Below are 18,231 nucleotides of genomic sequence, written 5' to 3'. Positions count from 1 at the left end.
TGACAAATAGGAGATAAAAATTTACCCCAGTATGGGGTTTGCAATCTTTAGGAGAGCTATCAAATGAAGGGTTAAATTATTCTGCAGGTTCAATGGGGAAAACTAGGGGTAAGATGTTCAAAGAGAAAAGAAGAATGCTCGCCTTTGATCCGCCATAGATGGTATTTCAAAAAGAAAAATCACATAATCAGAGAAAGAATTTATTACACATGTCTGAATTGATTGGCAGAGGAAAAACCTGTCCATCCAGTTCTGTGAGAATGGGTGTTCCTCCGGATAGCACTCTTTGAACAATAAATGACCCTTGCCAAGTTGGAGCAAACTTTTCTTTAACCTCCTCTTGAATCGGAAGAATTTACTTCAAAACCTTATCTCTCACTTCAAATAAGCGAGATTTGTCTTTCTTGTCATAACTAACGAACCATCATTTGATGATAGCATTGTCCATGACAAACATTCAACCTCTTTTTCATCAATCAGAGACAGCAATTCATTGTGCTCCTTAATCCATTTGATTTCTTCTGCCTGAGCCTTTGTCAAAATGTGCAAGGACGGGATCTCGATTTTGGCATGTATTACCACTTCCATTTCAGCATAAGAGGGCAAGGTGTTGCCCCAACTTAGAAATGTAATCTCCAATGGAATGCTCCCAGAGTTCAATTGCAAAATTTGCAAAATCGAAGGAAAAACTCTCTTTTCCTTTTTCTCTCTTTTTTTTTTCAACCCCCTTTTTTCTTTTCTCTCTTTTTTTTCTTTTTTTTCATTTTTTCTCCTTTTTTATTATTCTCTTCTTTTTTTATTCCCCCCTTTTTCTTTTCTCTTCTTTTTTCATTCCCCCTTTCTTTTCTCTTCTTTTTTCATTCCCCCTTTCTTTTCTTTTCTCTTTTATTTTATTCCCCCCTCGTTTTCTCTCTTTTTTTTTCGCTTTTCATTCCCCCTTTTTTTTCTCTTTTTTTTTTCAAGTTGCTGGGGTAAAGTATGTTACTCTTTTTGAGGCAATAGCCGATCCTCCACTTTGCAATGTAGCATTATTGCTCCATTTTTATTCGTGATTAATCTCCAAATTTGCAAGTTTTGAATTGCACTTTTTCATTGATCTCAACCATAAACACCTGCATAAGGGGAATTTTTCAAAGCAATTGAAATTTTCAATTTTTTTTTATTCTTTTTTTGTTTTTTGTTTTTTGTTTTTTTTTTAGCAATGATGTAACAATTAAGATTCATGCAAAGTATTGACTTATCAAGATTTTTTAAAAAATATATACTTGGTCTTGGACATACCCTACAAATGTATTATAAAATTTTTGCCTCAATTTGAACTTATTTGGTGAAATCTCACAATATATTACAAAAAATTTGCCCCAGATTTAGGGTTATTTTAGTTGCAAAATAATCACATACAATGTGAATAGAAACTACATTTTTCAAATGAAGAATTTAAATATCATATCCAAACTCATGTAGAAGATTCCATGATAAATCCCTCAAAATAAGACCAAATTGAAAAAGATCTCTTCCTTGTTTTGGGATTGGTGTTGAGGGAAAAGGATCACTTTTCTTATAAGCTCATCTTTTAGGACTAATCAAATGGATATTATTCAGGATTTTGAGATGGCTCAGGGGAATGGTATGTCAGGATCTGTCTCTCTCTCTCTCTCTTTTTTGTTTTGTTTTTTGTTTTGTTTTTTTTTTTTTCAAATTGTATCCAACACATTCAATATCACATCTTGGTGAAAGCAAATAGTTTATCACTCTTATTCCTTGAGAAAAACTCAGTCAACATATAAGCTGTATAGGCTTGTAATATATGAGTAGAAACGATAGCTAAACATATAAAAACAAGTTATGGCCTTATGATCATGAGTGATTGGAAGATTCCTTAGAGGCAAGATTTTCACTTCAAATTGTCATGAAAGATAAGTTAGCAATGGACTTTATGAGCTTGTAATGTGGCTTAACAACGATAGCTAAAAGAAATAAACTTTTCAAGAACAACGCACTTAAGATCGCATTCCTTCAAAAATTGCCCCAATTTTGGATTTAAAATCCGGGACCCCATTTGACTCTCTCTCTTTTTTTCTCAATCACTATAGGGAATTCAGCATTGGATGTCTTTGCTTTTTCTTTTCTTTTCATTTCATCATCATTTTTCACATTTTTCTTTTCTCTTTTTTTTTTTTACCAATATTGATATCCCAAAGTCAATGATAAAATTGAAAACTCCCTAATTTGGAGTGTAGATGGCCCTTCTTTTTTTTCGATATTGAATACCAAAATATCAATGGTAGAGTCAAAATCCCCCAACTTGTAATTCTTTCTTCTTCTTCTTTTTTCACTCGTTTTCTTTATTTGATGTCCCTTTCAAAAATTTTGATCATCTTTGCCATTTTTTTTCAATTCTCAAATCTCCTTCCCCAGTGTGGGGGTGCGATCATAAGTGCTTTTGGAACGAACCACCAATTTAGGCTCAAACGAGGATGCAAAGGATGGATAGTGTGTAGATAGTAGAAACGATAACCAAAGTATCATTCTTATTTCTCATGACAACCAAAGTAAAGAATAGCCCATTGGAAAAATCCACTTCCTTTTGACATTTGAAAATTTCATCAATGTAGGGTTGTGATCACCAAGACTCTTATTTGAAACAAAATTGTGCTTGCGATGGTTCAAAAAGGAGACTGAATGATAAAAACTGTATGGATAGAGAAATGAAAGCCTAAAGCATCATCCCAAATTCCCAAAATAAATAAGAAGTAATGTACATTTTTGTTTTCACTCAGATGTGAATTGAATCTGATTAGACACTCAGGACATTTTCACGGTAAAAAAAATTGTCTCACTTTGAAGCTAGTTAACCAATGCGACTGATCTTAGAGGTTCAATAGAAGTGTACAAAAAATGAAAAAGAAAAGTGTATGGGTTGATCTTTTATGAGAAACTATCAAATTTGTGTGACCCCTTTTATTTTCGACTACTCTCATTGAATAGTTTAGACCACAAATCTAGTGTATGCAAAGAATTTTGGGGATTGGACATACACTCATGAATTTTCGAACAAGAGGTCGAAAAATCTCAATTTAGTCTTATTTCTTAAAAATCATCATAAAATCTCCCAATGAGCAAATAAAGAATGAATATATACAAAACAATAATTGGCTAAATAAAAACTTTATTATTCAAATGTTTGAAAATTTTTTTTCAAATATAATACATGTGAGAAAATAAAAATCTCTAAAGAATATACTTTCAAATGTATATACACTTTCTCTTTCTATCTTTTGAGACAAAATGTATTAGAAACAATGAATCAAAAGATTTTTGAGATGCTTTAGACTGGCATTTTCAGATGATTTCATTTTTTTATATATATATTTTTTGTAGGATCTGTCCAAGAATCAAATAACACTTGTAATTTTCAAAGTTTATCAGACCAAAAATATTATCAGATATTGAAAAAATATTTTTACCTTGTTGAAACAACTTTTATAAATGCAGGGGAGGGGGAAAAATAAAAGAAAAAATACCCAAAGTTAGTAAATAAAACTGTAAAATCGGTATGCATGTCCTATGGAGGAACCCTTTTATGCCAAGGGTTGGCCTAGCATGAAAAATGGAATTCTCTGGGGTAGGTACCATACAATACCTGATGGATCCGATCGACTTATTGAGATTCAGATAAAAGACAATTTTGAAAAAAAAATTGACTAATTGGAGTGACAAGAGACAATTTGTCCTAACAAAATGAGGACAGAGTCCGAATGGATTGATTGTTTTGATTAACACATAAAGTAATATTAAAAAATCAATTTAGTGTGAAAAACTTATTTTTGAAAGGATTGAAATGTCTCAACTAGTTTCTTCGGTGAACCATAAATCGAAACTTTAAAAGAAAATAAATAGGTCAAATGGATAGAATGAAATTGATGGTTAGTTCAAAAAATTGATTGGATTATCCTAAAAGTGAATAAAACTGATCAAATGGATTGGATAAAATTGACGACTTATTCAAAAATTGATTGTATTGTCCTAAAATGAATAAACAGATTAAATGAATTGACTGAAATTGATGATTTATCAAAAAATGAAATTAAAAATGAGCAAAATTGTATAGAGTGGATGGTCTATCCAAAAAATTGACTTAATCATCTTGTATGTAAAAATGGGGTGAATGGAATTGATGGTTTATTTGAAAGTTGATTAAATTGTCAACCCATTGGTAGTTTCAAAAAATTCATTGCGATGCATCAGTCTATGAGCCTTCGGAAATCAAGATTTGACCTTAACATACTTATCATCTCAACAATGAGGAATTTGTGAATTTCTTCAACTTAATGTCCTTTACGCAAGGGATTTTTACCAATTCTGATAAAATGGCCAAAAAGTGATTATTAAAGGCTCATATTCTAATGCGTAAAAACTGTTCCATCATTCTCAATGCCGTCGCACAAAAGGGATCGAATCCTACCTTACCTTGTGCACTACTCCTTTTGATGGTACAGAAAATATAAACGTGCAAATCTCATTGAATTACATATCCGAGACAAAAGGTGACTTATTCCTACCGTGGGATTCCCTATGCGGCATTCCCTCTATGGTTAATGCATGATGACAATTTATTAAAGCATATTAAATATACAATGAAATAATTGAAATGTGACCTAAAAGTGCCCCCTTTAAATGCCGGGGTAAGCCTAAAATGATGTGCGGTACATATGCATATGCAATTGACTAAAATTTAAACATGCTTGATATAAGAGGCGGTCTTATCTTAAACGAGTACCATGTTAGGACTCTTATTTCTAAAGTTTGTGTATGCAGAAAAAGGGAAAACAAGGAGAGGTTAGTTCAACAAGTAACATATAACACGTTGTGACAATAAATGATACAAGAATGAAAAGTAAATAAAGCAAAGAAAGAGGGGTGAAATCCATCCCCTCGTGCTTAGTACTCCTAATTGGATAGGTTGACTCTATCCTAGGTAATTTCTAATATGGATGCATGAGGTTTGGCTTACTAATTCATCTAGACTCGATAAGGTTTCAAGCTCCCAAGCCTTCAGACCAAAAAGTTAAGGGTCATCAATCCCAAAACCTTCGGTCGGTGGCTTGAGTGATCCCTTAGGCATCGCTATGGGCGCAGAGCACACCATCTGCCTACCTAAGGAAATCGATCCTAATCCTACAAGGAGATGTGGGATGGCGCCCACGAGAAAAATAAAAAAATAATGCATGCACGTATGAAGTGCTTCCTTTTGAGGGGAGAGATTATAATTAAAACACGTGTGGAGGCTCTACGGTGATATTTTCCCCCACCCAAATGCAAAGCGCGATACGAATAAATAAATAAATAAGCCATTCATCACATACACGTAAGACGAGGAACGATTACAAGTGTGAAATGCAAAACATCCTAAAAAAGAAAAAAGCAACCTAAAACATCCAAATATGATAAATATAAGGGTTAAAAAGAGAAAAGACGACTAAGCCAAGTGCTTGGACTCTCTAATCTCCCCAGTGGGGTCGCCAAGTTGTCGCGCCCCATTTTTTCGCGATGGAAAAGAAAGAGTTTAAAAAAGATGTGATTTTATTTAAAAATAAATGGAAAAGGACCAAGAATGGGACTTAAAAAAATGCGACAATTTGGGTCCAAAATTTAGTCTAAAAGGGTTTTGAAGAAAAATTAGGAATCGCCACTTGGTATCGAGTTTGGGTGTACCAAGTCACCCAAAAAGTGTATTTAAATAAAATAAAATAAAACCCTTTTTGACAACTCCAGGTTTTTGAAAAACAAGAGAAAATGGATTCGGGAGTCACGGTTGAAGAAAGGGAAGGCAAAGGTTATATTAACTCAAATTTAAGGCACCCTTTCAACCTAGTCTAAGCTAGTTGCGAGGTTTAGTCAAAATTTTCCTAATCTAACCTTAATTTTATCATATTTGGATGTTTCCTACATGGATGCAAATCTAAATTTATAAAAATATCGAAAGGGACAAAATGTTCATTCAAGAGTTTAATTGAACCAATCGCATTAATTGCGAAGGCCAAAATAATTCCTTGAAGGTGTCATGAGTATGCAAATGATGAAAAGGAAAAGTAAAGAAAAGAAATTAAATTATATACATAGATATAAGTGATCAAAGAAAAAGGGAATGCAACATAAAGGGTACGAGAAGCAAAAACTCGTGACATAATTTTCTTATACAGGGATTAATGGGATATTTAAACTAAAAAATTATAATCACCCATTTCCCATGTTTGAAAATAATTATCCTAAAATGAACAAGCAAATGAACTAACTTAAATGAGATGTAATTCTAAATGACATGATTAGCACTTATAGAGGGTAGGGGATAATATAGTAGGGAATATCATACGAATGAGAAAAGATCCTAAAAATGAAAATATGCATGAAAATGTAGTGAATAACACACAAAGATGAATCTAGCGCAAGATGACCTAAAGGGTCTAGCGTTGGATTAGTCCATTTCTAAAAATCCTTACTAGCGTTGGACTAGCAAGTAAATAGAGGGAAAAGCCACAACTAGCGTTGGACTAGTGTGGTGACGTCATGCATTAACAATTCATAGTGAAACAAATAAAACATAAATTAAAACAAATAAACACGTAAGAGCACGTAGCACATAACACGTAAACATAATATCTAGATGCCAAAATCCTAAGAAAAGCGGATAAAACACATAACACATAAGCCACATAAACACGCAACTTATCTATTACATCGGGGAATCTAACTACAATCTAAAATGGGAAAAATATGACAAAATAAAATTAGTTATCCTATCTATTACATTTTGAGGTATTTAAATGTCTCTCGAATCATTATAAAAATTAACTAAACAAATATAATATAAGAAAATTTAAATGAACATTTAAATGCAATAAATAAAACATATAAAAATATATAAACACATAGGAACACATAGGAGCACATAGGAGCACATAATTGACATTGAAATAATAAAAATAGGGGTACCTCCCGTTTGAAATGGTGACTAAATGGAGTCAAATTGTCCTATTTATACTCACAATGAACAAAAAAATCATGGCACTACTTTAATTGAAGAAAATAATAATGTTAAAATACTAAATTCACATTAACATGTCAAACGCAAAGAAATTTAAGAAACATCTAAAAATTGCAAGTTAAATATATTCAAAAGTAACATAATTAGCTATTAAAGAAAAGAAACAATCACAATAAAAAGAGTCAAAATTCACTAGGGACTGGATTGCAAAAATTGAAAAAAAAAACTTTTGGGGACAAAATTTATATTTTTCCAAAGTTCAGAGGTCAAAATTAAATAAAAGATAAAATTCAGGGACCAAAGTGCAATTAATATAAGGACCTACATGAAAGAAATTTAAAATGTTTTGGGCCACAGTAAAACTACTCTAAAGATCAGAGGCTAAAGTGCAAGTTCGTTTCTGATTTGGGCAAGAAAAGGGCATCGGGCCTACCTTTTTATTTTACTTGGGCCGAACCTACCTAAACCCAACTGAAAGCCCAAGCCAAAACACACAGGCCAGCCCGTCTTTTATCACTCAAACCCAGCCAAAAAATACATAGGCTCCAACCTCCTAAGCCCAACCGAAACCCAAAGGAAAATAAACCAAAGCCCATCCCCCAAAACCTAACAAAATAACCACAAACCCACCTAAAAAAACTCACCTTAGCCCAAACCCCTTTTTTCTTTCTTTCTTTCCTTCTTTTCTTTTCTTCCTCCACTTCCAGCCGTTTCTTTTTTTCTTCTTCTTCGGCCAGCTGAAGAAGCTTGAGCTGGCGGCCATGGCGGCCGCCGGTGGCACCACCGCCGGCGGCGGCGGTCGCCGGCGACCTCTCCGGTCACCAAAAATTTTTCAAAATACACCTCCCCACTCCATTTTTCGCGTAGATTCCATTTCCGGAGTTAGTTTTTACAAAAAATGAGCCGAAAGTGGTCAAAATGCCAAGAAATCAGTTCAGTTTTTATTTTTTTAAAACCCTCACATCTTCACCAAAAATCATAAAAATTATGCCAAAACCCTCTTCATAACTTCTACAATACAACTATAATCTTAGTTTGACAAGTAAACAACAACAAAAGGATGCATTAAATCAAAACAGCCCCAAAAATGAAGAAAATTATTCTAATGCTTTTAAGGCTCAAAAACTCCCAAAATTTTGGATAACCAAGCATTTTCAGATCTTTGCTAGCTAATGGTCTTCCATTTAAGCAAAACATACACGCCAAATTCACTTCTTTGATTCATTTTTTCATTTAGACATTTTTTCAAACATTTGGCATGCATTCACAGCACCGTTTCTTTTTTTCTAATTTTGTTCAGTGACCCATCCCAAAATTTCATCCATACAACACCAACAAAAACCAGCAAAAATAAGCAATAAAAAAGGTAACCACACATACATTCAATCTAGTTAATTAAAAAAAGAAAAGCTGGAAAAAAGGGAGATAAATACCTCAATGAAGAGTTTGGTCCCTTTGCCAAGATTTTTGATGAAATTGCCAAACTCCAATCCAACCGATTGCTGCCTTGTTGTGTGCAAATATGTTGGAAAAAATTTGGGAGAGAGGAGAGCCGAGAGGGAGAGAGGAGTTTTTCTCTTTTTTTTTTCCCTTCTTCTTTTCGGTCCAGCCCAGAGAGAGCCGAGAAGGACTTGTAACCAAAATGGAGCTTGTGTGTAGGATCTTTTTTCAAATGATGGCTTCTGCCAATGAAAAGAAAGGTGCATGGCAATTGAGTGTGGAATGGGTTAATAGGGGTTTTGGTAGAGAAAATGATTATGATGATTTTTTTTAATTTTCTTTTTTGTTGTTTGTTTTTTTTTTGTTGTTTTTTTTGTTTGTTTTTCTTTTTCTTTTTTTTCCTTTTTTTTTTAAATGCAAACCTGCAAAAATGAGAAAAATGCACATTAAAATGCTAGAAAATAAATAATTCATTAAATAGAAAAATCTTGAGAAAATATTAAAAATTGACAAAAATTTGTTGTCTACAATTAGTTGTAAAGATGTTAAGAAAAAATTCATCAACTGATTTGGCCAAGGATTTATCCTAAGACCTAGTTTTGGATAACAAGATACTAGGATACAAATCCTTATACTATATAAGAATGAGTTTAGGGCAAAAATTTCAACCGCAAGAGTGGGGTTATTTTGGGAATCCTTAATATTATGCATTAGCTTAAAAGCTTTATGTACAACTTAACGAAGCTTGTATTTGGATATGTTTACTGAAATGACCCCATTTTAATACATTTAAAGTTCTCATTGATGATCCATCTGGATATTGATGGAATGTGTTATGAGTGTGCAACTGTTTTTGTATGTTGTACAACCTACATATGCTTGTGTGTTGGTGTAATTACCGAAATATCCCTTAGTTACTAATAATTCCCCATTTTAATACATTTAAAGTTGTCATTGATGAGCCACCTAGGTATTGATAGAATGTATTATGAGTGTGCAACCGTTTTTTGCATTTTGTACAACCCATGTATGCTTGTGTGCTGGTGTAATTACCGGAATATCCCTTAGCTACCAATTCCTTATACTATATAAGAATGAGTTTTAGTCAAAGAGGGCTTTGAATTTCAACCGTATGGGTAGGGGCATTTTGAAAATATGAAATAATATGTAGTTTTTTTAAATCTTTTGGTACAACTCATAGCAGCATGTGTTTGGACATGTTTACAGAGATATCCTCATATTTGTACATTTAAAGTTTATATGGTAGGTACAACACAAAATACAACTTTTGGTGAATTCTTTTGTCATACATTTCCAAAAATGGGGTTGTGTCTTTTTATGGGTATTTTGGAAATGTATGATTATTTTGGTTGTCTTTTTAGTTGTGGGTATAAGTGATAATAGCTTTTGTGTGGTTGTAATTACTTAAACGTTCTTAGTCTCCAATTAAATTGGGGAGAATGTGGTTTAGTAGGTAATTAGTGAAAGAAATTAATGAGGGTGGGGTATTTTAGGAATGTGAGTTTGTTGTACTGGTCTTTTTAGTGAGTTGCAAATTAAAGGTTGGAGAACATTGATTTGATGTAACTGATTAGACTTCTAGACTTCTCGGCTAGCTAAATTCCATTCATTGCAAAGGTTTACTACAAATGATTTATTAGACACAATTATTAGGGATAATTGCACGAAGTTGGCTAGATAGGTGTTACTATTCAAATTCTGCTGATTCAACTTCATGTATTTTGGTTTAAGGTCTAAGTTAAAAGATTGTCCTTTTAGCTATCTTTACCACTTCCAACCATTCTTGAACCAGGATGGTTAAGACAAAATTAATGCTAATTATTAAAAAATTTATAGCATCAAGTGTTGGCCATTAGTTCACCCCATTTTCTTAGTTTTTGGGTTTACTCAACAAAGGTATCTGGAACCATCTTTCATCCATTTGAAGACAAATCATAACAATCAATTGACTTAGCTTTTTGAATTTTTTTTTTGATTTACTTGTATTTGTGGTAGGAACAGGATTCATTGGAAGTGTGTTACATCTCCTAATCAAAATCTCCAAACCAAGGTATGTTGAAGCTGTATTTTTTACATTGAAATTTGTCATAATTTGCAAATAACCTGTGATACATGTATAATTGCTTTTTGTGCACATGTTAATATATTTAATTAGGTAATACTAATGCATTAACAATGTCAGCCTCATGTGTGTGAGGAAAAGTTTTGCAGGGAACATTTGGAATAAGGTAACCAAAAGTTTATCCTTTCTGTTGAATCTTTTAAATTCTTTTGATATACATGTCATTAGTTCTGGAATTGATTTTGGTGTTAGTACATATTTAGTGATATTGATTTGGTTTGGTGATAAAGTTCATTCATTTATGTATTTGGTTATATATATGATTGTCTGATTTCTAGGAATATTTGATTACTTTTGTACTGCTGATTTGCTATGGTGATAAAGTTGATTCATTTATGCGATCATGTGATAATTGATTTTGGTAGTTTGATCTCCTACTATAAAACTTATAGTTTGTCTTAATCTTATGTTTGATAATATGTTTATTTTCTCTTATATTCTGCTAAACTTATAGTAATCGAGTAGTCTATAGTGGTTGAATAGAATTCGTTAAAGCTTTCATTCCTAACTTCCTTAACAAAACATTAGAATTCAACCTAAATTTAGATACATACTTTATCAGTATTGCACCACAAATTATGCCACATAAATAGTTCCAAAATTTGATTGAAGTTTGAGTTGTTTTATCACCAATTGATTGAAACTATAGCAAATTTAGTACTACCAAAAAATTATATGGACAAACATATTTTTATCATTTGAAGATCCTTGTAAATACTTTATTACAATTTTAACAAAAACAAAGCTCCCAAAGTAGTTTAAAAAGGATCTTAATTTATACAAGTTAATAACTTCAATTTCTAAGAATTTGTAAAATATTTGCCTACTTAATTTATTAGCTATTGCACCAAATGAAATGATTGTTAGATGTTATCATATAGTAGCATTTGACAAAATTGACCAAAACTCATTCTTATATAATATAAGGACATCTAGGTATTTTTGGAATGAGGGATTATTTTGCAATCGTTAGTGCATTGGGTACAACTTATATGAGCATATGTGTTGGTGTAATTATTGAAATGGTGTCATAGTGCAATTAAAATAAAGAGATGTTGCAGCTATTCATTCAACTGTCTGAAACAACTCATAATAATACCAATGCATGAGTTCTCATGTCTGAATCCCCTAACTTTGAAATAGCTTCCACACTAGCAATATATCACTATTTACATCTCAATTAAACAGCCAAAAACATAGGTATGTTGATGATTTAATGTTTAAGTATCGGTTATGGTTATTCTGATGTCTCCTCTTTCACATTCTTCCGTTTTTCCCTTTTCGGCTTTCAGGATTAGGTTTAATGCCCTCTAAACTACTCCATTATCCATGCATTTCCTTCAACTTATATTAAGTAGGATTCGACTAATATGCATTATTATCTACAACAATTTTGTTAATATTACTTAATATGCGTTGTTATTATACTCTTATCTTCAATCACTTGCTCACCTGGCAAAAATATTGATGATATGTACTGATAGGTACTTGATAAAAAATAACTTGGTCAATATGGAAATAATATTCACTTATACCATTAAAAAATTCTCTTTAGTTACAGGCATCAAACACCCGCGCGATGCGCGGGTACTTCCCCCTAGTAATACAAATAAAAGGGTAAAGTGTGCGATAGGTTGGTAAACTTTCTAAAATTCTTAGTTCACCCGTTAATTTATTTTCATGCAGCATAGCCTGTTAAGTTTGAGGGAGAGTAGGGTTGAGTGATAAAGAGAGAGGGATTGTAAATTGAAAGTTCTGAATTCAAAACTTCCCACTTAACCAAAAAAAAAAAACTACTAAGTTTATAAAAGTACTTCATCTTGGCCATTTGATTTACTCTCGAAAGTAAGATAGACGGAAGTTAGTCCACGTGAGATGCATGCCTATTCTGAATGAACAATTTTAGATATTTTCCATAAAATTTTCAACCTTATTAGGCATCAGCTTCCGGCTTGATGACCCATTTCTTTTCTCAATATTTTCCTTTAGAACACTCATTTTTCATTTTTTTTCCTACATTTTGAAATTTTCTCTCCTATAAATACAAGTTAGATTAGGGCAAATTAGCTGATTTTCTCTTCTTTGCTATGAGGATTTCTAGAGGAGGCCCTTAAATGTTTTGGATTCTTTTCTTTTAGTTTAGTATCATGGGTTTAAGGTAGGTCTGATTTTTAAAAATTTAATAGTTCAAATTGTGCCATACTATTTGATTCCATACCATCGTAAGTGAAAGTTCTTTCTTGTCAGGTGGCATTGAAAAACTAAGGATGTTGAATACATCTTATGACACGCCACAAGCAAATAAATTAATTAAAGATGAACCACCTAAGAGTAGTGCCACAACCCAAGCCATGACCTACATCACAAACCCTACTGCAACCATAACTTAAAAAAATAATAGCAATTCATTTGTGGATCTGTAATCTTTGACTCCACAGATGATATTGATATTTGCATTTTTGTTCTTCAATAGTTCTGCATCATGATACATTCCTTGAAGAATGCAATCCTCGAAGTTCAATGACAATACTGCAACCATAACTAAAACACAAATAATGTTCCTACCTAAGTAAATTTTTTTAAGATTCATTAAACACTGATTATTCTTATTCTTCTCTCTCTGGATAAAGTTTTTCGTCTACTCATTTATTCACATTCTCCTCTCTCTCTCATTCATACATTAATTCATCAGTTATTTTCATGATTCACTAAATGGGTCTTGATTTTAACAATTTCCTATATATATGTATATATATATATAATAGAGTTGGTGTTTGAATGTTGGGTAATTTTCATCTAACATTTTGAGGGGCAAGTTACTCAATGCAATAGGAGTTTACAACTAAGTAAGGGTTTAGTACCAGCATGGTATTCAGATTGATGCGCACTTTGCCTATCTTACCCTTAGTGGACTGGTGTTAAACTTTTATTCTTGGAAGTGGCCGTTAGTGTTGCAGTTCAGACAAAGAGGGCTTTTAATGGAGCTTGTGCAAGTCATTGAACCTGTGAAATGAGTTGGAGGGGTTACGTTGATTGCATTAACAACACGATTAATTCTCTACTTGATAGTGGAAATTTAACTTCAGACTTTGTCTCTTCTGCGGTTTCACAAAACCGATTAAGCTACTGTAAAGAGTTGGATGATTAGAGTGAGCAATTATGGGTTATTTAATGTAATAGTAATGGATAGAAGATAAGGGACCTATTGGAAAGCATGTTTGAACTGAAAACGGAAATCCTCTTGATTTTTTGAAGCATTTGTTTAGCAGTTTCTTTTTGGGAACCTACAATGAAAGGGGTTGAACACAAAGTGTGGTTGCATGAGGTGCTTAACTGAACAAGCAAGGCTTTTGCTTTGTATTTTTCCAGGTACATACCATCTGTGTATATATCAAATATCTAAATGAACCAGTGAATTCATTGTTCAATTTAGAAGGGCCAACTATATTTGTAACTTTATTCTGTAATTTCCCTATGTTGCAGATTGACAAGCAAGAGAACTGTATTGCAGAATCTTTGTCATCAAGGTACTTTCCAGCAGCATCTCTATCCTTGACATACTATGTCAAATAATAGTTATAATTAACTCATTATTTTGGTGTGCATGACCTGCTATTATTTTAACTGCCTTTTAATTTGTGTGTTCTTCTCTTTTGTGTGTTAATGACCATGGCAAATTGCATTCAACCACTACAATTTGGACTTTGGAATTGGCCTTATTTCCTCTCTTCCAAATTATGTGCATGGCTATGTATCTGTTGAATTAAAGTAGCCATGGTCGCAATTTAAAGGCTTATTCTATTTGTGTTAGCACTTATGATGGATCAATCAAAAACTATTGATAAACTTAATTGTAAAAGGCAACCTGTCCCCAAGAGGTCAACCGTTTGTGGAGGTGGTGCTACCTAGACTTTCACATGGGGACCGGTGCACGCGGGATGACTCATTTCAGGTGGTCAGAAAGCAATAAGGGGTATCGCACCATTGCCCCATCAGATAGAACGCTAAGCTCGTCGTCAACCTCCTCGCAGAATTCCTTCCGCGCTCTATCTCATGATTAATTCACTCTTCTGGAATATACGAGGTTTGTCTAAGCCTTCTCATTTTAGACGTCTAAGGAAGATTGTACTGCAATATCACATTCAGTTCCTAATTGTGTGTGAAACTCGTGTTAACACTTTGCTCGCTGAAACTTTTCAACAAAAACTCCATTTTGATAGTGTCGTTTGTAATTCTTCTGGATCTCTTTGGTTGTTTTACAATGGCCCCGCTACCCTGGTGCGAGTAGGTGAGGGGGAGCAGCATTTTTCTTTTCGTGTCCTTCATAGTGTCCTCCCAACCCCTCTGACGATCTCCTTCGTCCATGCATTTTGCACGACTGATGAGAGACGAGCTTTGTGGGGTGGGTTGATGCGGGATAAACCGGTAGATGGGCCGTGGCTGGTAGGTGGAGACTTTAATGTAGTAGTAGATGAGGGGGAAAAGAAGGGAGGGTGGTTATTCCGTCTGTCGGAGGCAACTGAGTTCTTGGATTTTATGTCCTCAGCGGCATTGTTTGATGTTGGATTCTCCGAGTCTCCGTATACTTGGTATAATAACCGGTTTGGTCACGCACGTATTTGGAAGTGTCTGGATCGGATTTTAGTTCATAATGAATGCCTTAATGATGGGCTTGTGGTTGCTGTCTCGCATCTTGCTAGGGATCCACCAGATCATTCACCCCTCCTGACCTCTATCTCCACACGGGCAGATAGGCATCCCCGTCCGTTTCGTTTTCTCAATGCATGGACCGCTCACCTGGATTTTAGAGAGGTTATCAAGGCCTCCTGGCAACGAGAATGTACTGGCTCCCCTTTTCATATCGTCTGTGTGAAACTATCCCGCTTAAAAGCAGATATTAAAGAATGGAGCAAGCATGGGTTTGGCAATATCTTTGTCAATGCACGAAAGGCCGAGGAGACCGTGTTGGCGGCAGAGAGATGGGTGGAGGATGATGACTCAAGTGATGCCCTAGAGACTTTACAGCGGGCCACCTCCGAATGGCATCGGTGGTTGCTAATGGAGGAAAGTTTCTGGAAGCAAAAGGCGAGAATGCGCTGGCTAGACCAGGGGGATAAGAACACTAAATTTTTCCATTCTATTGTCAAGCAGAGGCGAGCTCAATCAATGATTCACCGTGTTAAAGATGGGGAGGGCAATTGGATTACGTCGGCCGAGGACATTGGCAGGGAGGCGGTTCGGTATTTCTTCGAACTTTTTGCCGCTGAGACTACGGACCCTTGGGACGTTTCATCCGTTATCCCCAAGTTGCTGGAGCCGTCTGACAGTGAGGTGTTGGAAATGGTCCCTACGATTGAGGAGGTTCGACGCGTGATTTTTAGTATAGATGGAGACAGTGCGCCAGGTCCTGATGGGTACTCAGGTAAATTTTTCTTGTTTGCCTGGGAGGTAATTGCCCAAGACATCTACAATGCGGTGGCAAGTTTTTTCTATGGAGCGGAGTTGCCAAGGAGGGTCACCGCTACACTAATTGTTCTAATTCCCAAGGTGCAGAATCCAAACTTCTTTGCTCAGTTTCGGCCAATTAGTCTGTGTAACTTTCTTAACTAGGTGGTCTCGAGGATCCTGGCAGAGAGACTTGCCCCTCTGTTGCCCCGCATTGTCTCCCCTAATCAGAGTAGCTTCGTGCGGTGGCGCCAGTTGTCGGATAATTTCCTTCTAGCTCAGGAGGTACTTAAAGGTATAGGACGGAAGAACAGGGGGGAAATGTTGCATTAAAATTGGATATGACAAAGGCCTATGACAGGGTGTCCTGGGTTTTCTTGATTAGAGTCCTACGGGCTTTTGGGTTTGGTGAGAGGTGGATAGACATGGTCTGGCGGCTGATTTCCAATCCTTGGTTTTCGGTTCTCATCAATGGGGTTCCGTGTGGTTTCTTCTCAGCTTCGCGTGGACTCCGGCAGAGGGACCCCCTCTCCCCGTCTTTGTTTATCTTAGGTGTGGAGGTCCTCTCACGCCTGTTAAACTAGATTGAAGTGTATTCCGAATTCTGTGGGTTCAAAGTGCCTAGGGCCTGCCCTCCAGTTTCTCACTTAGGTTTCGCAGATGATGTCCTTGTCTTTTTCTAGTGCTTCGGCATCTTCTTTGAAGCTGTTGATGGGGACATTAACAAGGTATGAAGGAGTCTCGGGTCAAAAGATAAATGCCTCGAAGAGTGGTTTTATGGTTCATCCGACGATGTCCCAGAGTAGGAGGGTTGTAATCCAGCGGGTCACGAGTTTCTCACACAGGGAGTTTCCGATACGCTATCTTGGGTCCCCGCTCTTTGTGGGGCGGCAGAAGAAGGCTTTCTTCCAGGACTTACTCACTGCGGTGTATGCTAAGATCGCGTCATGGCAGAACCGTTTGTTATCTTCAGGCGGGAAGATTGTGCTTATAAAGCACATGTTGTCATCAATTCCCCTACACTTATTGGCTACAGTTTCGCCCCCAAAGTCTATCTTGACTGCGGTGGAGAGAATTTTCTCTAATTTTTTGTGTGGAGCAATAGAGGGGGTTGCCAAACACCATTGGATTGGATGGAAGGAGCTTTGCGCTGCTAGGGAGGAGGATGGGGTAGGTTTCCGTTCTATGATGGATATTGTTTCTGCTTTCTCGGTGAAATTGTGGTGGCAGCTTTGGCAAAATTCTTCTCTGTGGGCCAAGTTCATGACGGCTAAGTATGTGGGCAATACCTATCCAGGAATGGTGGGAGATACGGTGGGGGCTTCTACCACGTGGCGTAGGATGCTACAGGTGTGGGATTTGGCCGAGCAACACATCACCTTTGTTATTCGCTCTGGGAGTTCAAACTTCTGGTTTAATAACTGGCTAGAGACGGGGCCTTTGTCAGGGCGGGTATGCAATGTTTCGGATCACAGGGTCGCTGATTTTTTGGCAGGTGGCAAATGGAATTTTCAGTTATTGGCGATGTGGGTACCGAGTGATGTTATATCGGAGATCTGGCAGTTTGCTCTCCCTCAGATTGAGGTGGGAGTGGATGACTTAATGGTCTGGGCTCCCTCTCAGGTGGGGTCCTTCATGTTACGCACAGCCTTTGACTTAGTTAGGGCTCATCGGCCGAGGTCCTTTGTTTTCGCCAAGGCTTGGCATTCTAGCCTCCCGTTGAAGATATCATTCTTCTTGCTTCGCCTTCTGAGAAATCGTTTGCCTTTGGATTCCGAGGTGGGTAAGTTTGGTATAACTGGTCCCTCGAAGTGTTTTTGCTGCACCAAGGCGAATGTTGAGACACTTGACCATATTTTTTGTGAGGGTGAGATGGCAGAAGCGATATGGAAGTTCTTTGAATTTCCAGCGGGGGTTTCGAACCCTCGGGTTTCGGCTCGGGGGAATATGGCTAGTTGGTGGTTTCGCTCAGGTGCGAACGCACAGCTGCAGTTTATTCATCAGGTTGTTCCGGCCTTAATTTGTTGGCAAAACTGGAAGGCCAGGAACAAGGCACGATTCGAAGGGAAACTTTATGGCTCCGTAGATATTTTTGGATTCGTTTTCAATGACGTCCGGACTCTCTTCAATCTCACGTTCCCCACGTATGCCAGTGCTC

At 35.9% G+C, this 18,231-nt stretch overlaps 1 protein-coding gene across 1 annotated transcript in view; it reads left to right on the top strand.

Moving 5' to 3' along the window:
• Positions 1-16,662, top strand: part of LOC113773826 — a 25,980-nt gene extending 9,318 nt beyond the window's left edge. Inside the window, exons 3-6 of the mRNA XM_027318431.1 lie at positions 14,112-14,155; positions 14,849-16,076; positions 16,239-16,358; positions 16,489-16,662. Coding sequence (XP_027174232.1) covers positions 14,112-14,155; positions 14,849-16,076; positions 16,239-16,358; positions 16,489-16,662 — 1,566 coding nt within the window. The remainder of the gene's footprint in view (positions 1-14,111; positions 14,156-14,848; positions 16,077-16,238; positions 16,359-16,488) is intronic.
• The last annotated feature ends 1,569 nt before the right edge of the window (positions 16,663-18,231 follow it).

The sequence above is a fragment of the Coffea eugenioides genome, chromosome 6, assembly GCF_003713205.1.
Source record: "Coffea eugenioides isolate CCC68of chromosome 6, Ceug_1.0, whole genome shotgun sequence".
Classification (NCBI taxonomy): Eukaryota; Viridiplantae; Streptophyta; class Magnoliopsida; order Gentianales; family Rubiaceae; genus Coffea; species Coffea eugenioides.
Note: the sequence above shows the minus strand (reverse complement) of the source record. Positions and strands in the feature narration are given on the sequence as shown.